At 42.8% G+C, this 23,790-nt stretch overlaps 1 protein-coding gene across 2 annotated transcripts in view; it reads right to left on the bottom strand.

The window, feature by feature from the left end:
• The window catches only part of Sgpl1 (sphingosine-1-phosphate lyase 1), a 51,076-nt gene extending 37,421 nt beyond the window's left edge, over positions 1–13,655 (bottom strand). The window contains exons 1-2 of one of the 2 annotated variants that reach the window (XM_060369484.1): positions 13,522–13,655; positions 12,669–12,738 (exon numbers count right to left, since the gene is read on the bottom strand). In XM_060369484.1, coding sequence (XP_060225467.1) covers positions 12,669–12,695 — 27 coding nt within the window. In that variant the 5' untranslated portion in view covers positions 12,696–12,738; positions 13,522–13,655. Of the gene's footprint in view, positions 1–12,668; positions 12,739–13,452 lie in introns of both variants that reach the window. The other variant, XM_021652825.2, reaches the window with a different exon arrangement.
• Positions 13,656–23,790: the final 10,135 nt, after the last annotated feature.

Below are 23,790 nucleotides of genomic sequence, written 5' to 3'. Positions count from 1 at the left end.
TTCTACTGGCAGCCCGGAGGTATTAGATACAGCACTTCCCCCAACAGCTGGCCACAGGAAGGAAAAACAATACAATGTTCCCAAGTCACTGGGTACACACTCACGGAAAAGAAAAGCCTTCAAAGTACTCTAAGTGTGCATGTGTGTACAATCAGGATGAGGCATCAAATAAAGACAAGATGCTTTCTTTAAATAACAATTCTGCATGTTTCTCTTCTGAAATATATCAAAAACGTACTACAGGGGCTGGCAAGATAACTTGGCAGTTAAGAATTGCTCTTGTAGAGGGCTTAAGTTTTATTCCCAGTGCCTACATCAGGAGAATTAAAACAGCCTGTAACTCCAGCTCTTGGCTTCCACAGGCACTCTGGGCTCATTCATGTGTACATACCCACACATACACATATAATTGTAAAAAGTAATAAAAATAAATCTTTTAAAATGTACTAGAAAGCTGGTTGTGATGGTGCATGTCTTTAATCCTAGCATTCCGGAGGCAGAGAGGCAAGTGGATCTCTGTGAAGTTGAGGCCAGCCCAGTCTACAAACTGAGTCCAGGATAACCAGGGCTACACAGAGAAACCCTGTCTCAAAAAACAAAACAAAATGTACTAGGGATGGTTAGTGGCTGCTCTTCCAGAGGACCCAGGTCCAGTTCCTGGCACCCACATGGAGGCTCACACCTGTCTGTGGCTCTAGTTTAAGGGGACCCGACATTTACACACAGACATACATGCAGGCAAAATACCAATGCACATAAAATAAAAATAAATAATAAGTTTTTTAAATGCACTTAGATTAGAAGAAAAAATAACCATAAAACTAAATTCAATTAGCAAAAAAAATAAATAAATAAATAAAAAATAAAAAATGCTGAGATGTAGAAGAGTATTATGGAGCCAGGTATGGTGGCACACCCAGAAGCTACGGCAGCCTAGGCCACACAGTCAGACCTGATGTCAAAAAGGTCCCTAAATTAGGGGAAAATTTTTTTTCATAGAGAAATACTCTCAGTCTATACAAGCTTGTACCACTGAGTCATTAATGTGCTCTGAACTATTCTATCATAATTAAATGGCTTACTGTATAGAGGAAGCCAAGTTGCTTTCAAAGTATAAAGAAAGTATATTAGCCTTTTGTGGTGGTTTGAATGAGAATAGTTTCCATAGGCTCATTTATTTGAGGACTTGGTCCCCAGTTGGTAGAACTGTTTGGGAAGAATTAGGAGGTGTGGCCTTGTGTGTGATTGGGTTTGAAGTTTCAAAAGCCCACACCATTTCCAGTTAACTCTCTCTGCCTCTTACTTGTAGATCAAATATTAGCTCTCAGCTACTGCTCCAATGCCATGTCTGCCTGCTTACTGCCATGTTCCCTGCCATGATGGTTGCTGTAGTAAATTTAAAGAGTCTGGCCTAATAAATGTTTATTATTAGGCTATAATTATTACAGCGGTATTATCTAACCCACTGTCAATCAAATAAAGACAAAGGCAGCTGTTGTATTTTATAAAATAGCTTTTACCTGGGGCATTGTAGATATTAACCCTCTAAACTAACTTTGCCTCCAAGCCCCAATCTCAAGCTACCTCCCATCCATGGTCCGAAAATACTTATAATGTTCTCCATCTCCTCCATCCACATTGATCCAGCCATGTGTTCCTTTCCCACACTAACCTCCCCCTTCTCCTCCTCTCCTTGTGATCCCATGACCCCCACCTGCTACCCCCAAACTCCACCTCCTTTTCTTCTGCCAAATTCCAAGCTTCAGCATTTTTAATCAGCCAATCAGTTTTAAATTAGGTGGAGCAAGTTTCAGACAATGACAGGTATAAAATGTGCTCATCTGAGCAGGGACAAGCTCTTGGTGGCCAGTAATTACCATTAAAATACATAGCACCAGGCCAACCCCCAACAGATGGTCATAGAACTACCCTCTGAACTGTACACCCCAAGTAAACTTTCTTCTATAAGTTGCATTTGGTCATGTTGTCTGATCACAGTAGTAGAAAAGTAACTTTAGACATCTTTGAAGACTATAAATGTGAATTTATTGAATAAATAAGATCCACTAAAATAATGCTATATTCTTCATATAAGCTTTAATTTCTTTGAACATATAACCTCTGAGGAAGAAGTTAGCTTATAAATTAGGTAACTGATTGAAGAAGCCCAGACCTCTAAAAATTTTTAGAGACTTATTTTTAATTTTGTGCTTATCTTTGCAGGATTTGAGTGCAAATACCTGCAGAAGCCAGAAGCATCAGATTTCACTAGAGCTAGAGTTACCACAAGTTGTGAGCCACCTGATGTGGGTGCTGGGAAACAAACTTGGGTCCTCTAAAAGAAGAGCACATGCTCGTAACTGCTGAGCCATTTCTCCAGCCCTGACTTTCTAAATTTTTAACTATTTGTGGAAATTTTTCCCCTACAGTAAGCATGCTAGTATTAGAACATGACATTTTAATATATACAGCCTAACACAGTCACTAGGTCACTGGGGACTTACAATTCTGTTAAAAAACAAAACAGGGACTTCATCTTGCTCTCTGACCTACAACCTATATAAACACCCTTTGGAAAGTCTACCATCCAATCTTAAAACAGAAATAAGCAGTGAGGGAAGTCAACCTAAAAGTAACATCTGACATATATTTTAAGAATCTGTGAGAAGCAAATGGGGAAATGTTTGCTTCCAAAGGAAAGCCAGTATCATCTGGGTCACCCTCTGAGATACAGTTCCTGACTCTACAGTAACATTACAGCTCTCCAGCCTGTCGATAATTGATGGGCAGGCAAACAAATTTTCATATATCAACAATAAAATTTGCCAAGGTTCAGTAAAAGTTCTAACTTCCATCCCCACTACTGAAGAAATTGGTTTCTTGTCCATTTGTACATTTTCTTTTTATTTTTTTATTTTTTGTCTTTTTTTTCTAATTGAGACTTATTATTTTTAACTATACAGTGTTCTGCCTGCATGTATGCCTGCAGGCCAGGAGAGGGCACCAGATCTCATTATAGACGGTTGTGAGCCACCACGTGATTGCTGGGAATTGCACTCAGGACCTTCAGAAGCGCAGCTAGTGCTCTTAACCTGTGACCATCTCTCCAGCCCACATTTTCTTTTCTTAGCTTTTTTGTTTTCCTCTGAGACAGGGACTTACTATTATTTAGCTCCTGGTTGACCTGTTACTTAATACACAGCCCTGGCTGGCCTCAAACCACAGAAATCCTCTTCCATCAATGTCCCAATTGCTGGGATTACAGGTGTCCTACCACACTTGGCTTGTTTTCAATATCCCTACTCTATAAATATATGTGTACTTTAGATTTCTTTTAAATTAATTTTAAGTGACAAGTTTTCCTATTATGACCAAAAGTTTTTAATATGTTCATTTTATATTTGTATATGAATCAAGATTTTACCTTGTTAAAGCCATTTTTTAAGCACACACTTAGGAAAAATATATATTAAAATAAAAACCCAAATTGGAAAATCCCCCCCTTCCCGCTTTACCCTTACTCCCATTCTGGATAAGAACTAGATTTAAGTTCAAAGAGCAGGTGAATTTCTGGCACCACCATTTTTCTTATTCAGAAATCTGTTTAGTGAGTCAGATATAAAGGTGCATGACTTTAATGTCATCACTCAGGAGGCAAAGTCAGGTGGAACTCTGTGAGTTTGAGGCCAGCCTAGTCTACACAGCAAGTTCCAGGGCAGCTGAAGCTATTACAGAAAGAGTACCCACATCTCAAAAAAAAAAAAAAAAATCTATTTATCAGGTGCCTGTCCCCATATAAACATACATACACTACTGCATTTGAGCATGGTTTCTGTGGACAGTAAATGCTATTAAAATAAAAAAAAACCAAAGTCCAGCAAGATGACTCAGCAGGTAGAGGCATTTTCCAAGCAAACCTGATGACCTGGGTTCAAGCCCTTAGAAACCGTATAAAGGTGTAAGGAGAGAACTGGCTTCATAAATTTGGTCTCTGACTTACCTATGTAACACACACACACACACACACACACACAAACACATACACACTCCAAGTACATATATACACAATAATAAATATTTTTTTTAAATCACTATAGAGCACTTGTTGCTTTTCCAGAGGATCCAGATTCAATTAATAGCACTCACAGGGTGGCTCCAGTTCCGGAGGATATAACACCTTCTGATCTCCACCAGCACCAAATGGTGCACAGACATACATACATACAACACACACATTTTAATCACTATCGAAGCGGGGCATGACCATTCACACTTAAAATACTAGCACTTGGGAAGCTAAAGCAGGACCCTTTTGAGTTCCAGGCGGGTTGGGGCTGTGGAGGGGGTTCCAGGCCAGCCTGACCTACAGAGTTAAGACTCTGTTTCAAAAAACAAACAAAACATAACAAATCACTACTCATAATAACACTTACTAAATGTTTGACAAATGATTTATCTGATGTTAATAATTTTCTTTTCTTCATCACAAACAGCAATATAAAACAGCCTTTGCAGAGACCAAGCAAAAGTCAGAGGAGCTGGGAAAGGCCTTAAGTAGTTTAATTCCTATGGTTAACATTGTATTTTCTCACAGAGGGTGATAACAAAATATACTTTAATAAACATGTGCCCCAGTTTGGTAAGAAATACATTACAGCAATTTTTAACCTTCAATGACATCAAATAAATCAACCAGAAAGCTGAAAGTACCCTTTAACCTACCAACAAAACAGAATTAAATCAGCCACCTACTATCCTTGCTTATGTTTCTGGCAGCCAAACAGAGTCTGGGGAAGTGTAAAAAACACTTGCAAATAGGACTAAGCTAAACAACCATAGGCTTTCTTCTATTCTTACAAAACAAAAACAAAATACTAGATAAGAACCAAGTCCACCATGGCATCTAATAGATTCTTCCATTAGAATTTGAAAACAAAATTTTGTCTCAATTGTTTTTAAACCAAGAAGTCATTAAGACTGAAACTCAATAAACAACTGATCTATACCACTTTAGAACTAGCTGCCAAATGCAGTTCAAAACAGTGACTTAACATACTTCAGAAAAAAATGTCCAGAAAACAGTCACTCCAGTTACAAATACAAAGAGTTCAGGAGCACCCACAATTCACAGTGATATTATTCCTCAGAAATAAACAGAAAGGGCTGAGAGTGTAGCTTAACTGGTAGAATGGTTACCTAGCATGCATGAAGCTTTGGGGTCAATCCTCAGCACCAAATAGACTGGGTGTGGTTGGGGCATACCTGTACTCTCAGTACTCTGGAGGTAGGAGCAGAAAGAATGGAAGTTAAAGTCATTCTCAGCTTCAAACAGAGTTGACATCTCAAAAAACAAAAATGAATTAAGAAGCAGGAGGCAGTGACATATGCACGAGGCCATCCAGTGCTACAGTGTAAGGAAGTCTCAAAACTTAAAAAAATAAAATAAAAAAATTAGGTGTGGGAGTGGTACATACCTGTAATTCTAGCACTTGTGAGAAAAAAGAAGATGTAGAATGAAAAACCAGCACTATGAATGAAGTATGAGGCTAGCCTTGACTACATGAAACCTGTCTCAAAAGAGAAAGAAAAGGAGACAGTGGGAAGTAATAACAAAAAAAAGAGGCAAGGAAACCCTATAGAAGTGTAAATTTGTTTAAAAACTACTATAGAAAACTGGCACTATACATTTTGACAAAGTTTGTTTGCTGTTGACTAAAAGGCAAGTTCAAGAATGTAACAATGTCATTCTTACCCAAACACTGGACACATAAATGTTCATCGACTATAAATAGAATAGACTGCAATACATTGTAATACAACAAAGTAACAAGAAAAACATAAAGATACAAAACATTGAACAAAATGACCACTCACAAAATGTTTCCACTTTAAACTGAAAATCAGCATAAGTAATCTAAATTGATTAAGCATAAGTAATCTAAATCTAAATCTAAATAACTACCTTTAGTCAACTAGACGTGGAGGGACATGCGGGACCTGCTGGAGTTCTGGGAATTCTTTTTTGTTTTGATCTAGGTATTAAAGCAGATGCTGAGACTCATAGCCAAACTTTGGGCAGAGTGCAGGGAATATTATGAAAGAAAGGGGAGACCGAAAGACCTGGAAAGGACTGGAGCTCCACAAGGAGCAAAACAGAACCATAACATCTGGGCACAGGGGTCTTTTCTGAGACTGATACTCCAATCAAGGACCATGCATGGAGATAACCTAGAACCCCTGCACAGATGTAGCCCATGGCAGCTCTCCAAATGGGCTCCCTAGTAAGGAGAACAGGGCAGTCTCTGACATAAACTCAGTGGATGGCTCTTTGATCACCTCCCTCGGAGAGAAGGGCAACCTTATCAGGCCACAGAAGAAGACAATATAGACAGTCCTGATGAGACCTGATAGGCTAGGGTCAGATGGAAGAGGAGGAGGACCTCCCCTATCAGTGGACTGGGGGAGGGGCTTGGGAGGAAAAGAGGGAGTGAGGAAGGGATTGGGAGGGGATGAGGGAGGGGGCTACAGCTGGAATACAAAGTGAATAATTTGTAATAAATTCTTTAAAAAATTTAACAATTTAAAAAATAAATTGCAATTTGCAGCCTCTGGGATTAGGAAGACAGCTGAACTGTTAAAGTGCTTGCTTTATGTTCAATCTCCAATACCCATATGCATAGCAAGACTTGATAGGACCCATTTGTCATTCTGAAGCTTAGAAGGCATTGACAATTGCTGATTAGGTTAGGCTAGCTGACCAGTAAGCCCCAGGTCCCAGGACCTTATCTCAAACAAGGTGGATGGCTCCTGAGGAACATAACACCAAGGAGACCTCTGACTTCCATCTACATGGACTTCCATCTACATGGAGCTAAGTGTGGTGATACATACCTATAGATGAGGGAGTGGGTAGGACACAAGAGGACAATGAGTGCTAGACCAAACTGGACTATATGGCCAGACACTGTCTTTACAAAAACAAAAAACAAAGCGCTGGCGGGGTTAGACATAAGAGGAAAAGGGAAGGGGTAGAGGAGGGGCGCTGTTGGAGTTCAGGCTTCTAAAGGCCCTTCATGATGGTAATTAAAATTCCATGGATACTACCAGGACAAAGCAGCTCTAGGCTTGCCAGAACTGTAGCAACACTGCCTGGGATTCTATTCTTCTGTTATTAACAGGTCCATCCTATCCATTCTCAATTCTCTGTTCAAGCAATAGTAACTTAACTTCAGCCTACTAAGCATTAGGCTTAGTTCCTCCATCCTACCTTTTCTAATTCTACCGCGTACCTCAAAAGCTGCCTCTCTGAATCAAATTAACTAGACTCCTTTTACCTATGGTTTCTATTAGGGAATACAAACTTTAGAGGAGAGAGGATGGCAAAATAATTTGTTTCCCTTCCTACTGACCAGTTCTCCCAGTGCTATAGGCTACCTGTCACTCCCCTTCAGCTGAGCTCCCAAGGTTCTAAAAGTAAATTCTCCCTTCTCTGCCTTCTCAGGCCTAACTAAGAGAGATGAAGGCTCTTTATTGCTAGCTGGAGGGTGTTCTAAACTGTTCCCTGTTGGGGTTTGTTTGGTTGGTTTTGTTAGCTATGCCTTTGGGTTTATTTTGTTCTATTGAGATAGTCTCACCAGTAGTCCAGTTCACCCAGCAGTCCAGTATTTAACCCAGTCTGGTCTCCAACTCAAGATCCTCCTGCCCTTTGAGTTTTGGATGACAAGTGAGACGCCTATTCTTAGTTGTCAACCTGACTACATCTGGAATTAACTAAAAACCTAAGCATCTGTGCACATCTGTGAAGCATTTTTCTTGATCAAATTATTTGAGGTTGGAAGACCCATCCTAAATCTGGGGCACACCTTCTTACAGCAGCCTATATAAAGATCATGGAAGAAAGAAGCTTTTGCTTTTCACCTGCTTCTCCCTTTTTCTCATTGGCAAGTTCACATATCCTGCTGCTGAGCCACTGGTATTAGAACCTATTTCTTCAGGACTCCAATGTAACTGAAGGCCAGATGAGAACATCCAGCCTTGTGAACTAAACAACTACTGGATAGACAGACAGGCAGGCAGGCAGATATAGATTCATTCTATCAGCTCTGTTCCTCTAGAGAACCCTAATACCAGCAACCTCACTAGTATGTATCACCACGCATGCTCCCCACTGGTTTTCTTTAAGCTTGCCCTGCCTTGGTGAACAGTCCCTGAAACACTCAAAGCTAACAGAGTGAATGTTCCTTATGACTGATAAATTGTACCGCTGTGGTTTACACTGCATGGGTTTTTCTATCAGTAATTAGGCTCTGAGTATGTATACATGAAGACTGATTCACAGCAAATAAATTCCCCATGGAAAATTCTTAACCCCAGGCTGATTCTAAATTCTGCCACCTATGTGTACAAACTACATGTAATATTAGAGTGATGTTTATTAATTACAAAGGCAAATGTTACTAAAAATTACTGGCACATAGAATGCAAAGCTAAGCCAAACTTGGGATTTGTAGCTCACCTATTTGTAATCCCCCTTTGCTTTAGATTAAAGGCTTGAGAAATTATTAAGAGTTCTGCTTCATTGTAAGACTGGAACAATATCAAATGCATTGTCCACTCTGCAATTATCTCTATGCCCACACAATCTTATATGTCCTATCAGTCAAATGAAATTTCCCTTCCTTCCAATTAATTCTACAATCAAGAAACCTGCTCAAATAATAGAAAATAACTTTTAGTGTCAATCTCAGTTTATTCTTAAATTCCACTTGAGATTCTGAAAGAAAGTCTCCTAAAAAAAAGAAAACAAGACAAAAAGGCAGGGCTGAAGAGAGGGGTCAGTGGTTAAGAGCACTGATTGCTTGTCCAGGAGACCCAGGGCTAATTACTAATACCCACGTGGTGGCTCACAGCTGTCTATAATTCCAGTTATGGAGGACCTAATGCCTTCTTCTGGCCTTTGTGGCAGTACACAGATATAGTACATAGACATTATTACAAGCAAAACATCACATAAAATAAAATGCACATATTTTACACATAAAAATGTAAAATATTAAAAAAAAATTTGAAGAGTCAAAGATCATGGATCAAGTACAAAGACCTGAAAAGATTTGATTTTTTTTTAATATGATGGGGATTTTGCCTGCATGTATATCTATGCACTACTTGCATGCCTAGTGCAGAAGAGCCCAGAAGACACTGAATCTGCTAGAACTGAAAGCATAGTTGTTAGCCAGCATATAGGAATCAAACCCTGGGTCTTCTGAAGGAGTAGCCAATACTCTTAACTACCGAGTCATCTCTCCAGCCCCAAGATTTTTTTTAAGCCAAAAATAAAAACTGAAGGTGGCTTTATTTCAAAGGATGTTGCAGAAATGTTGACGAGGAAAGCCATTAATTTCTTCAGGATTTTGTTCCTGCAGATGATCATACTATAGGTTCATCCAGATATATCCCAAGATACCAAGACTTGAGTCATGGGCAAAATAACCTAAGTAATATTGCAAGAGGCTAATTCCCTACTCACAGGAAAATAAAGCCTGAAGAGAAGTAGTCAACCATATTAAAGACTTTCAACTGGGGTTCTCAATCTTGGGATTTCAGACATTCCAAAATATACTCCTTAATTGGAAGGTCATGGTCATTACTAGATACTTGATTTTATCTAGTAGATGCTAGTAGCCAAGAAATGTTTCCCAAGGTCATCAAAAGTCCCTCAGAAGCAAAACTGCCTAGGTTAAGAACTTACCTAAATAAACAATTACTATCAAAGTAAGGTGAGCCAGTTTTACTTAGAATATCATAAACTTACTTCTCAAAAGATACCATATTTGCTTTTAAGTAAACTTTCCTTTAAAACTATAAATGTTTGACAACCTGCAAAGTGATATCATTAGGTAGAACTGCGCAGAATATGGATGAAAATGTTGCCAGAGTGAAGAAAGGTTGCTACAAATTGCCTAACTTGAATTCCCTCTTGAGATATCCTCTGCAGAGGAACATGCTCATTTATTCTCGCTGAGACATACATGGAAAGTGTTACCATCCCATGACATGTCACATGTGACTAAATGGAAAAAAAGACAAGTAAACCACCCTAATCAGACAGACAAAACTTCCAGCAGGAACACCCAGAGCTCAAGCTCCTTGGTTACATATGGATTCTAGGTGATTGTCACATTTTCTCTCCAACATGCTGTTCACAGAGTAGTTTTCGGCCCTATCACTCAATACCCCCTTTTATAATAAATACTCTCTAATGGCCCTTCAAACATTTTAACACTATACATATAGGCACAAAGCTCAAAATTTCAATGCCGTAACTGCACTATTAAGGAAAACAAACATGGCCTTTAAGGCAAGATGATACCAGGAGACAAGAATCTTTTTCCCACATGTATTTCCAAAATGCCCAGCCCAAATAATTTCAATTTCTGTTCTTCCCGAACTCTCCACTGTCAGTCACAGTGATCAACAGCCTCTATCTCTATCTCAAACCTCTATCTCTCCGAGGTTTGTTTCAAAGGCAGTATTACAAAGGTGAAAGGGAGGGATCTTCTGAAATCATTCCACTTGAGGTAAAACAACCCTACTACTAAACTGCTGTGGAACTCAATAGAGTCTAGTTTTTCATTTATTAAAGGAACTATTTTTCATAGTTTTTAGTAAAATTTTAGTAAATATATAGAATCTCTCTTTCTGCACCTAATACATTCTTGATTTGAGTTGTGAGAACTATACTATTATTCCAGAATCTGCCTTATAATGATTTCCTACCTACTATTTATCTTATTCTGCTAGCATACAGGATGACTATCTGGATTCACGTACAATATTAAGCTCACCAAATTACTTTAAGATTGATTTTAATCAACACCTGTTGAGGAGGAGGATTCGAAGTTTAAAGCCTGCCTGAAACAGTAAAACCTTGTTTCAAAATAAAAAAACTAAAAGAATTGATGAGGATTTAAGTAGAACACTTACCTAGAATTTAAGACCCTGAAGTCGATATACATGTGAACACATACACACACACACACACACACACACACACACACACACACAGATTTCTTTTTTTTTTAAGATTATGAGACATTTTCTTGTACTGAGGTTTTGTTTTGCTTTGCTTTGCTTTTCTCTCTCTCTTTTTAAACTTTCTTAGACCCTTTCTTCCCAGTTGACGCATCAGCTTTATATATTGTAAAAAGGAGAACAAGAGCCTTGAACTCAGATTATAATAAAAATGTAGTAACCCACTGAAAACCTAACTCTGGTTTTTGTTTTGTTTTGTTTAACCTTTCAGCCCCAGGTATCAACACACTAAGGTTAAGAAAAAAGATAACAGTCTTTTTAGTGAAAGCACTTTATGCAACTTCTACATTATCTTCAGAAAATGACTTGTCAAGAATCATTCATATCTGTTAATCCCCTACTGCAATAAGCTGAACAAAATCTCCATTCTAGAGTACCAGGAAGTCATTGGCAGGTATGACGACAGCTAGAGAAATAACTCAGAACAAAAATAATTCCAAATACACTGAATAAATGCAAGTAAGCCCTGCTCAGACTTAAAAGTTCATTAGCACCCCTCCCCCAATTAAGCACAAGTCCTTACACAAAGAAATATTCTACTCCTGTATTTGTCATTTACATGCACATCCAGATATATTAGAGGAAAGCCAGAAACTGTCCATTGTCAGGAGTCATTCTCCATTAACCATCCAATATGCCAACAGCAATTGTCTCTTAGTACAGGCTGATGCAAGAAGGAGGTGAAGGGGAATGGAGAGACTGGATTCCTTTTAGTTAGTTTCCAACGTTTCTAAATATTATTCTCTTGCAATGAAAATTTGAAGTTAATATGGCTATTTTTTACCTACTGAAAATTCATGAAATTTGGGACAAGAATCTATTTTCAGTGAAGTTTTCATTAGGCTCTAAAGACAAAGCAAGTATTCCTGTCTCTCATCTGAACTATACAGAGTTCAAGGTCTGCTCCAGCTATATCAGGAGTTCACAGACATCTTTGTCTACTTAGTGATAGATATGCTGTCTCAGGAAGAGCCCAGCATGATGGTGCGCTTAGGAGGCTGAAGGAGGATTCCTAGTTCAAGGCCATTCTAGGCTATACTGAGAGCTTCTGCCTCAAAAATAAACAAAACAGGCCTTTGTTTAATCCCAACACTCAGGAGACAGAGGCAGACAAATCTCTTGAAATTGCAGGCCAGCTAGGACTATATAAGGAGACCCTGTCTCCAAAAACCAAACAAACAAACACAAAACAAAGCAAACAAAAACCCCAGCCCTAAGAGGGAAAGGGAGGAAAATTACTGCTTGTTCAAGGCCAAGTATATAAGCTGATTTCCAGGCCACAAAGAGTTACACAGCCAGAAACAAAAACAAAAGCAATTGCTCTAGTAAGTAAGAACAGGAGCCGTTGAAAGCCATCTGCAATGACTCTGTAAAACATTCTCCAAGAATTTCTAAGTTCTACATATACAGCATTCATCAATTTATTCACCCTGATCATAAACTCCGGTTTAAAAAAAAAAGTAGCAGAGAATGCTCAGCTTTTATCAAAAGCAGACATCAGAGGAGGAAATGGCCACATGACTTAGATCCTTCTGACTAAGAGTTAAGGGATGAGGGTCCTCCTTGGACGGACTCACCAACTTCAGAAGGTCGGTGCTGGGCATCTTCCCCTGCACAAGTCTTTTCAGGACCCCTCTTTTTCAGCGTCTGAAAAATGGAAACACATCTGTTTACTCTAAGACTTGAAGGAGTCACCACATTGCTGGATCAGCTGGAAGGCTGGGGATTTCATTGCCGGAATTATCAGCATTCTGGCCGAACCAGAACCTCAGAACCGAGAAGAAAAGAACTCAGTGGAGTTCACTCGGGGAACACGCCCCTTCCCCGGGGTGGGACACCCCAGACCGCACCATCCCCAGGGCCACGGCTCTACTGCCTCCCCAACAGACAGACCTGAGCTACTCCTGCCAGATCTGCCTCCCGCTCAGCTGCTGACAGCGAACCTCGGCGCCACAACTGAACCCCAGTCGGCTCCCTCATCCAGCTCTCTCTCTCTGCCCAGGGCCCCTCCCCTCAACTCAGCTCCCCCTCAGCCCCGAACCCGCTCTTCTCGGCCCTCCTCTTCCTCAGTCTAGGCCCTGTTCCCCTCAGCCCAGCCTGGGCCCTGCTCCCCTCACCCCAACTCGCCCTCAGCCAGGGACCCGCTCCCCTCAGCCCGGCTCCACCTCAGCCCGGGACCCACTTCCCTCGTCCCCGTCCCCCCTCAGCCTGGGGCCCACCACCCCTCAACACTGCTCCCGCTCGGGGCCCCTCCTCTCGGCTCGGCCTCCCTCCTCTCCCCTCAGCCCAGCCCTGACCCCCTCCAGCTCCGCCAGGCTCCCCTCAGCCCCAGCCCCATCCCTCCCGCCACAGCGGCTCCACCTCCTCAAGCCGAGGATCCGCGCCTCCTTGCCCGCAGCCGCTCAGCTCGCCGCTGCCCACCTCACGCACCTCTGCCCTGCAAGCGACTGAGCCGCCCGTCCGGGACCCGGGTTCCCCTTTCCGCCGCCGCCGCCGAGATTGGAGGCGCGGCGCCGCCGGCCCCGCCCCTCCCGGAAATGGCCTTGGGGTACCCGCCCGCCTCCGGGAGCCCCGGGCGTGCGCGGCCTCGCCACTATAGGGCGCGAGCGCGCGCACGTCCGACGCGGCTCTGGGTTCACCATGCACTCCGCCCACAGCGCGTGCGCGCCGCCCGCTGGTGGGGTACGGGCTGTGGGTAATCCTGTTGGGGTGTCCAGAGGTCCCTCCTAGAGCCAGGGACTCGTCCTGTTGTTTTACAACTTCTTCAGGCACCCGTTTGTCGTTTGTTGTTCCTGTTTTAGGATGCAGGGTTTTACTAAGTTGCCTAGGCTGGGCTTGAGCTCTTTCTGTACAGCAGGCAAGGTTGTGACGTGGGTATTGTCCTGCCTCAGCACGGCCTTCCAAGAAGCTAGGATGACATCTCTCTACCAGTTCTTTGTTTTGAGACAAATTCTGGTGTAGGCCATGCTGGCCTCAAACTGCTCATGTATCTGAGGGTAACTTTGAACTCACAAATCTTCCTGCCTCCAAAAAGTTGAAATTTATAGACAAGCCACGATGCTCAGCAGTTTGGGGGATGATTAGTATTTACTCATTTGAGACAGTCGCACTCTGTTGTGTAAGCTATAAACTGGCCTTGAACATGAATCATTCTTCCTGCCTCAGGCTCCCGAGTACTAAAATTCTAGCAATAAAAAGTTGGCTCTTTAAAAGAATAGCCTGAAAGGAATGAGGAAGAAGGGCTCACTGAGGTTGGTTCTCAGCACCAACATAAGATGCCTCCAACTACCTATAACTCCAGATCCACGGACTCTGACATTCTCTTCTGGCGTTTGAGGGCACACACACACACACACACACACACACACACACACACACACACTTGGCAGACACTCGCAGACAAATAAATAAAAATAAATGTTTGAAATAACTAACTTGCACCTGGTACGGTGGTTCACTCCCAGCATTCAAGAAGCGGAAGCAGAAGCACTGATGCAGCTTCAAGGCCAACCAGGGCTTCCAAGCAAGACTCCCACTCACCCCTCGCCCCCCCACGCCCAGAACTCTGGACAGAGCTGCTCACTTGCAGCCAGTGCGGGCCTCCAGACGAGACTGATCTAGGCAACCACCTGACCTGGGTCTATAAAGGAAGAACTTCGAGATTTTACTGAGTGCCTTAGTTAGGGTTTCTATTGCTGTGATGAAACGCCATGACCAAAGAAACTTAGAGAAGAAAGGGTTTGTTTGGCTTACGCTTCCGCATCATTGTTCATCATCAAAAGAAGTCATGACAGGAACTCCCAACAGAGAAGACAAAACAAAGCAAAACAAAAAACGGGAGGTAGGAGCTGATATCAAGGCCCTGAAGGAGTGCTGCTTACTGGCTTTCTTCCCCTGGCTTGCTCAGCCTGCTTTCTTGTAGAACCAAGGACCACTAGCCCAGGCATAGAACCACCCACAAGAGGCTGGGCTCTCACCCATCAATCCCTAATTCAGAAAATGCCCTAGAGGCTTACCAATAGCCTGGATCGAATAGAGGCATTTTCTTAATTGATATTCCTTCCTCTCAGATGACTTCAGCTTGTGTCAAGTCACTAAGTAAGCCTGGGATTGGCCCTTTGTCCCTTTTCTGTGTTAGAAACTTGATTTTCCTATCAAGGTTAATGATATCTGATGAAAAAAAAAAATCATGCCAACTTGGTTAATGGAAATACCACCCCAACCTTCACTGCCCCAAAGGAAATAGAGGGCAAATAGTATAAATACTGGGCAGAAATGGTATCTTCACAAACGAAGGTAGAAATCACTACTATTCAAATGGGAGGGCCCATCAGGACCACAAATGTCACCCTTCACACCGGGTGGGGAAAAAAAAAAACCTGCCTCTCAAATAGGCATTATGACAGTTAATTGGTGGAGCAGATGGCAGCATAGCGATAAGCAATGATTTGTAAGGTAGGCCTTTTAAGAGACACCTAGAAAGCACGGAAATGCCACCCATGAAGACACCCAATTCCATCCCCTCGTGAACGGTGAGACTCACACGAGGGTGTCTTTAGTAGCGCCATCCTTATCTCCATCCTGTGCATCCGGGATGGAACATTTTGCCTTCTCTGCACCCCATGGCATCACCCCTCAGTCTCCCTCTCACTGCAGAAACCTGGCAGGTTGTTGAGGCCTTTCTCACCCCTACACAACCATAAGTCCCAGGTATCTCTCTCAGCCATCCAGATCTGTTGAGTCAGACCCTGATGCCCACACAGCCCTGCGGGGCTTACTGTGTTCTCAGTGTTGTAAGGTTGAATGATGTTCCCGCACCCCATCCAACGCCTGCTCTTCAAGACTTATCTAAGCCCTGCCCTGCGTACTCCCCATCCCATTTTATTACTTCTGCAGAGATGCTGCCTCCAGCCCTCTCCTTAACTGTTGTCTATATGTGTAGAATTATTTATTACTTAAGAAAATCCCCTTTGTGTGTGTGTGTACACATGTGTGGCTGTGCATAATGTGCTTGAATGCAGAGGCCTGAGGGTGATGTGTAGACAATCAAGACCAGTGATCCACCTGTTGGAGCTCCCCACCACCACCCAGCACTGGTGAGTGTGGCTACGCATAGCTTTTTGGGGCAGTGCTGGGGATTTGAACTGAAGCCCTCATGGCTGACATGCTAAGATCTCTCTATCCCCTCATCCTTGACCTAGAATTCATGCATCATAGTGACTGGAGGGCAATCCACTCACCACTAACATACACACTCACACAAATGCACAAACGCACGCACAAATCTGATTCTTTCTAGAAATAAGAATAAATTCAAACATTTTGATTGATCTTTTCTTTGGCAAGAACTACGCTAAGCGTCTCTGTGTACATGTTCATTTTCTGTCCTGGCCTGCCCAGATCCCTTGACTCTCAATCCCTCTTTTACAACTGACAAACAAGGGCAGAGACCAGAAAAGATGACATCTTCCACAGATACGCAAGGGGAAGTGGGGTTTGCCTGGGAAGCCAAGGCTCCACACTTCAAAGAACCTGGGGGAATCTTGTTTATTAATTACAAAGAGTAAGAGGGGCCTGTAGCTATTTGTCTGATTGATTCCAGAGAGCACACACAACACAACTGGGGCTGGAGAGAGCTGCAACTCCTGGCAGTTCTTAGCAGAGTGGAGGCTGTGAAACAGGTATAGGCTTGCAAGGTTTGCATTCATAGTCGCTGTCAGTCCCTGATGCTGCCTGGTGCTTTTTTTTTTTTTCTCTCTCTCTCTATCTCTCTTTCAAGGGTGGGATGAGGGTGGGGACAAAGACTAACTGAAACCTAAAGCTCTGGGGCCCTCCTCCTACCCACAGTTCTTCAGTCTGTAGAATAACATCGGGAGAGCTTAGCTGGCTGGTGAGAGGCAGAGGTGGGGCTGCCTACAGCCACCTGGAGCTAATTGTCATTTCCCAAGAACAACTTTGACATCACCTGGGAACTTGTTAGAAAAGTTGGGGTTTTAGAGCTCCAATCCAGACCTGAATGGGAACCTACACTTTAACAAGCTCCCCAAGTATTTTGTGCATAACAAGATCTGAGAAAAAGAAAATTCACCCTCCCCACCCCCATCCTGTTTTGCAGAGCAAGCTGGTGTTCTTATTATGATGCATTTGTTTTCGATTGTTCATGGAGTTTAATAAACAATATGCATGTGTGTAAAGGGGGAACTAAGGAATCCAAGCTGTCCTTTGATACCCTTGGTACCTCCCATGAAACCAGGAGATTTAGAGAGAATAAATACAGCTGGGAACAAGTGAGGTGCTTAACAACTTTGTAATGCAAACTTTGGGGAAAGGAGAAAAGCCACTCTGGGATTTTCCCAATGTAGTGCCTTCAGTTTACCACTTTCAAAAGCATTCACACCAGCACATCTGGGCTGCTCAGAATGCTAACTACCCATTGCCTAGTAAGTGATATCTCTTCCATATACAGACACATCCCCTCTCCCACCCCCTTTATTTTCTTGATAGGGTCTCACTGTGTCATCCTGACTGCTCTGGAACTTGCTATGTAGTAACCAAGCTGGTCTTGAACTCAGCTCCCAAGTGCTGAGATTAAAGGCAAACATCACCACAGTGGACTTTGACTTCTATTCCTGATACTCCTTGCTCAGCTTGGAAACTTTTTAGGGGTGTGTGTGTGTGTGTGTGTGTGTGTGTGTGCGCATGTTTGTGTATGTGTGTATGTATATGTGTGTATGTATGGGTATGTGCATGTTTGTGTGTGTATGTGTGTGCACATGCTGTGGGAAGAAAAGGGCTGTGGGAAGATCTGTGATTGTGGCTTCTGAGACCCCACAGGAAAGAAATCCGAAAAAGTAAAAATAAGCTGACAATAGGCAGATAAATGAGAGAGAAATCACATGACTGTATCATGGAATTCCAAGCAGAAGCCCCATAAATATAAGCCTTGGAGAAATGAGAAAAGTAACCTGCAGAATCCAACAAAGAGTTCATAAGCAGCTAGGCATGCCGGCACACACCTTTAATACCAGCTCTGTGAGTTCAAGGCCAACCTGGTCTACATAGTGAGCTCCAGGACAGCCAGGTATATAGAGAGAAATCATTATAAACATTATAAAAAAAATTAAAAAAAAAAAAGGTTTCATAAGCCCAGTACACCCAGACAGGGGCCAGAAACAGACATACAGTTCCAGCAGCAGGCTGGGCACATTAGAACCACGCTAGCCACCAACCAGGAGATGAGCCAACCGCAAGGCAGATGGACCTAGTGGGGAAGGGTGTCCTAGGGAGGTCCCCACAGAACAAAGCATGTGCCTGGTCATTGCCATGTGACCAGAAGCAGAGAGGAACAGAGAGTTCCTCTGCACCCCCAAGGCTTGAGTTCCCTGTTCTCCCTAGAGTCATGTCTTAGGCATTGATCTCCAAAGACACTGTGACTGAACCTTCACAAAACTGAGACCATTTTTCCGTGGAAGCCCTACCCATCCCAAAGATGCCTACTGTGGACAAAACACCGAAAACAGTGACTGTATCAAATGCTAAACAAATAGAAACTTCCCTTGGCAGAAGGAAATCAGTGAGGACCTACAACAAAATAACTTTGAAGACAGGTGGGCTGTATGTACTCAGACACACCTTGAGGTCCTCAGCTAGCCCCTCCCCCACCCTACCCCAATGCAGAGATTTTAAAACTTTCCAGTAATTAAAATAATTTGAACAACAATAAAAGACACTCAGGTTAAGCTGCATGTCACAGCCTGCCACACAGCTTAGATAGCTTAGATCTTACTTTGGATGTTTGTCTTAACCCAGCACCCTCCTTCACTAACACACAAATTCTTTTCCTCACTGCCAGCCGTTCAGGTGGATGTGAGGAGTGGTGCAGTGTTTGTTGCCAAGGTGGTCGCTATTCTTTGAGGCGGAAAGGGCAGCACCATCCTTTAAACTCTGTCCAACTACTTTGCATGCTACAGAGTTACATAGCTGGATCCAGTGAGATGGCCGTGAAGGCAAAGGCCCTTGCTGCCAAGCCCAAGGTTGAAGCCTAAGGTTCAAGCCCTGGAATCCACACGATGAAAAGAGAGAGCTGACTTCACAGGATGTTCTCTGAACAAACAAACACAAACACGTAATTAAAAAAATACTAAAGTTACACACTGATAAGAAGCAAAATGAGAAGGCCAGGCTTTATAGTATGTACACCATGGGTCTCATTGAACTGCCTGCTTAATTCGGCTGTTTGCATTGTTTTCGAGACAGAGTCTCATATATTCCAAGCTAGCTTCAAACTCAGTCTGCGGTCAACCTTGAACTGATCTCTCTTGCTATTTCTACCTCCCAAGTGCTGGCATTATAGGTGTGTGATACCATGCTCAGTTTCTGCAGTGCTGAGGATCAAACCCAATGCATTGTTAAACAAGCATTCTACCAACTAAGCTAGATCTACAAGCTGTTATCATTTAGTTTTAGGGTCTTGTGTGTATGTGTGTGTTGCTTTTGTAGGTAGTATGTTGTTCAGGCTGCTCTTAAATTCTATATGTAGCTGAGGATGGCCTTAAACTCCTGCTCTTGCTGCAATCCCCACCCCCACCCCAGAATGCTGGGTTTGCATATTTGTCATTATGTCTGACTCATTGCTTCTTTTGAAAAGCATTGAGTTTTTCTCTTGTTTCTGCCTTATCAGAGTTCTCTTCTTAGCAATGCACATTTTGTCAGATATGTGTGCTGGAGCAATGTGCAGGCAAGTCGTTCTAACTCTCTGGGCTTCCATGATCCTCAAATCAAAGTTTATAATGTCACTCATGGGCCTATTGTAACAGCTGTGCCCAGTACTCACATTGGGCTTATCTCTCCAGTTGACATGTACAAATCATTGTCCAACCTGCCTCCACAAAGTCAGCTCCCTATCAGAGTTTTGGGATGAGCTAAGCCCAGTCCAGCTTGTCTCGTTAGGTCTGATATCTGTCCCTTAAGGCCCTTATCTTAGCAAGTTGATCAGTCCCTCCCACCAGCCTCTCCCCAGGCCTTCATAAAGCTCACCTGAGTTACTGCCTTACAGGTGCTGTTCCTTACAGATCAATAAGTCCCCAATGCTATCAGATCCAATACTTCTATTTTCATAACTCCCTTTTACTATCCCACAATCAAATTCGTTTTTTTTAAAAAAAATATTTTATGCTTATTGATATATTTTTTTCAGGGGAAACTACATGCTATGGAGTGTGTGTGGAGTACAGCCAGCAACTTGCAAGAATAAGTTCTTCCTTCCACCCATGTGAGGCTCAGGTATTGACCTCTGGCAGCAGTTAAGTCTGTCTTAACTGCTGAGCCATTTCACCAGCCCCTCAAAATCACATTTCTATGAACTCCAGAGGAAAGAGCTCCTTTTTTTTTTTTTTTTTTTTTTAATCTCCAGAAGGTTAGCTGATTTGGCTATGAAATAAGCTGACGGTAGGCAGATGAACAGGAGAGAAACCATACAATTATATCATGGGGTTCCCAGGAGGAGACTCACAAATACAATCCTGGAAGAACTCTTGATGATTGGCATTTATCCTGAGCTACAGAGAGGAATGGAAGATTTGGGTGTCTTCGAAGGATGGTGGAGAAATGCACAGGATGGCAGAGGTGAGGGAATGCACAGGCAGTAAAGGTTGCCTTGCTGAGGACATGAAAAATCTCTCAGGAAATAAAAGTTGCCTGGGGCAGCTATTAGGACAGGAGTCAGACTCTGTGGCACTGCTTACACTCTCTTTTTGCTCTGGCAATCTGCCCTTGGTGATGACATTGCTGGTTAGGGCGCAACATGTGACAACTAAGTCTTTTGTTAGATCTCCAGGAAAATAAGAAGCCTTCAGAAGATAAGGCCTCTCCCTATGCATTGAAAAGGAGGGCAGGGGATGGAAGCAGAAGGAGGTCAGAAGCTTCTCTGTTCTTTAGTTTACAGCTCTCAGCATACCAAAGCAATAAAATCTCTAGGAGGATCGTCACAGAGCTGACAGCACAACATCATCACACAGGGAGAGTAACACATGCAGGCCAGACAGAGATGCTGTCTTGGTGATTCAATTACCATATGAGCAGTCTTGTCATAGGGTATGTAATCTTCCAGAACTACAGAACAGGCAATTTATGGCTCAGTGGCTAACAGCACTTGCTGCTCTTTGCATAGGAAATGAGTTGGGGTCCTAGCATCAATGTCTGGTAATTCACAACCGTACCTCCAATCACAGATGATCAGATGTCCTCTTCTGGCCTCTGCAGGCACCCACGCACATGTTCGTGTATATACTCACACACACACACACATACACACACACACACACACACACACGGTAAATCTTTAAATAATAAGAGTTGACAAATTTCAAACACATGTGTAGCTTACAACACTGTAAATGTATTTTTTTCTGGAAGAGTAAATAATATAACCAGCCCTTCCCCTGCCCCCTAAAAAGTAAAATGCCACCACTGAGCATGGCATTATACAATCCCAGCACTTAGGAAGTTGAGGCAGGAGCATCACAAGTTTGAGGCCAGTCTTGGCTGTATAGTAAGTTCCAAGCCAGCCTGTGCTACACATTAGACTGTTAAAAAAAAACACAAAACAATAGTAGCAACAACAACAACAATAAAAGCAATGAAAAGAAACAAAACACTTTTTTTTTTGTATGTGAAGTGAAGCTAAAATTTGGATCCTGTGCTCAGAATTAAAAAGGTACAGGTCTTCATCCTGAGGGCCTGCATTCTGTCACTGAATTCCAAGGGAACCATTTCTGTAATTGCAATCACAGTTTTCTCATTTCCAGCTTGCTACAGAGGGAGCCTGTGTGCATGTCTGTTTGTACACGTGTGTGCAGTACCTGCAGCAGCCAGAAGAGGGCACCCACTCCCCCAGAACTAGAATTACAGATGATTGTGTGCTGTTGTGTCAGGACTGAGTTCAATTCCTCTGGAAGATCAGCCCAGGCTTTTAACTGCTAAGCCAATTCTCCAGCTCTTGCTTTGCCTTTTTTTTCTGGGGTGCAAGCAGGGTACAGCGTATCATGCAACCCAAGCTGGCCTCAAACTCACTATGTAGCCAAAGCTGGCCTGCCTCTAGGGCCAAAGTGCTCGAATTACATGCAAGTACCACAGTGCCCAGTCCCCAAAGAGCTATCCAAAGTACACATCTTGAGACTCTCCTGCAGAGAGAGTGAATGGAGAATGCAGTCCTTGGCCATATCCACCTCTAAATGAAAGCTGATAAACTTGACTTCATCTCTCTCTATGCCTTAGTCCTGCAACTCGCAGAAACTGAGCCCAGAATTCCTGATATTTTAGCCCCAGAACCCAGTCCCAGTAAATATAGTTGTCTCTTGTATTGGCTTTGGAAATATGTGCTATATGGCTTTAAATGCACCATTTACCCTCTCTGGGTTCCAATTTCCTCATCTTAAAATGGAGTGCATAAGTACAAGCCTTTAATCCTAGCATTTGGAAAGCTGAGGCAGGAGGATTGAAGGCTTGAGTTACACAGTGAGACCCTGTCTTACTCCACAACCACCACCACCAATCAACCAATCTGTAAATAAACATAATGATTGGGTAGAGAGGGGAAACTACTCTCCATGTCTGTTGTCTAGATTTTTCTATGGTTTACTTGAGTGTCACTTCCCAGAAGTGTCTGTTTGATGACTCCAGGTTCCTAGGAAGTACAATAATTTGTTGGAGAAGCATTTGTCCTGGTCCTGCTAGGAGGATGAACCATATAGCCAGATGCCCTCTGGACACCAGGCTGACTCCCTGCCTTGTTGGCACAGACAGAGGCCAGTAATCTAAGTCCTGGATAAACAGAGGAGCAATAAAATCATTGCAAGCCTGGGCACACAGTTTCTCCTGGTATGTCCCTGTAGAACCAGTTTCCAGGGTGACTCAATGGAGCTGGCCTCAGAGAAAGCAAGGCAGCACCAATTGTCCAGTTCGGAGATCAGGAGTAATCTACTTTCCTGGGTGATGACTTTGTTATCTTTAAAGACTGAATGCAAAAGCTGAGAGCATTTAGGGAGAGGTGGGAGAACCAACACAAGTTGACAGCCATCCTGGTCTGTGTAGCAAGTTTCAGGATACCCAGGGGTTACACAGTGAGATCCTGTCTTTAAAAAGGAAAATAAAATGCCTGGGGAGATGGCTCAGTCAGTAAAGCACTTGTCACGCAAACGTGAGGACCTGACTCTTTGATCCCCTAGAACAAAAGCCCTGGACACAAGCGAGGGGGATGACATGAGTGTAAGAGCACCGGCTGCTCTCGCAAGGTCTCCAGCACCCACATGGAAGCGCACAATCACTCATAACTAAAGTTCCAGGGAGATCCAACACCCTCTTCCGGCTTCCATATACAAGAATTCATATGGTACACAGACACACATGCAGCCAAAACATCCATACACATAAAATAATGTCTTTATATAAATTAAAAACTTTTTTAAAAAGTGGGACACGATATCACATGCCTATAAATCCTCTTCTGGGTGGGGCAGCGACAACAGGATACCTGGAGTTTGCTGGCCAGAGGTAAATCAATGATCTCCAGGTTCAGAAAGAGACCCTGTCTCAAAGAATATGAGACAATATGAGCAAATGAGGAAGAGACTCTCAAGTTTGACCCCTGGTCTCTACGTAAACACACACACACACGCACAACTGAATGTGAAGAATTCTCTC

This window comes from Meriones unguiculatus, chromosome 16 (genome assembly GCF_030254825.1).
Source record: "Meriones unguiculatus strain TT.TT164.6M chromosome 16, Bangor_MerUng_6.1, whole genome shotgun sequence".
Taxonomy (NCBI): domain Eukaryota; kingdom Metazoa; phylum Chordata; class Mammalia; order Rodentia; family Muridae; genus Meriones; species Meriones unguiculatus.
This window is presented reverse-complemented; position numbering and strand designations above follow the sequence as displayed.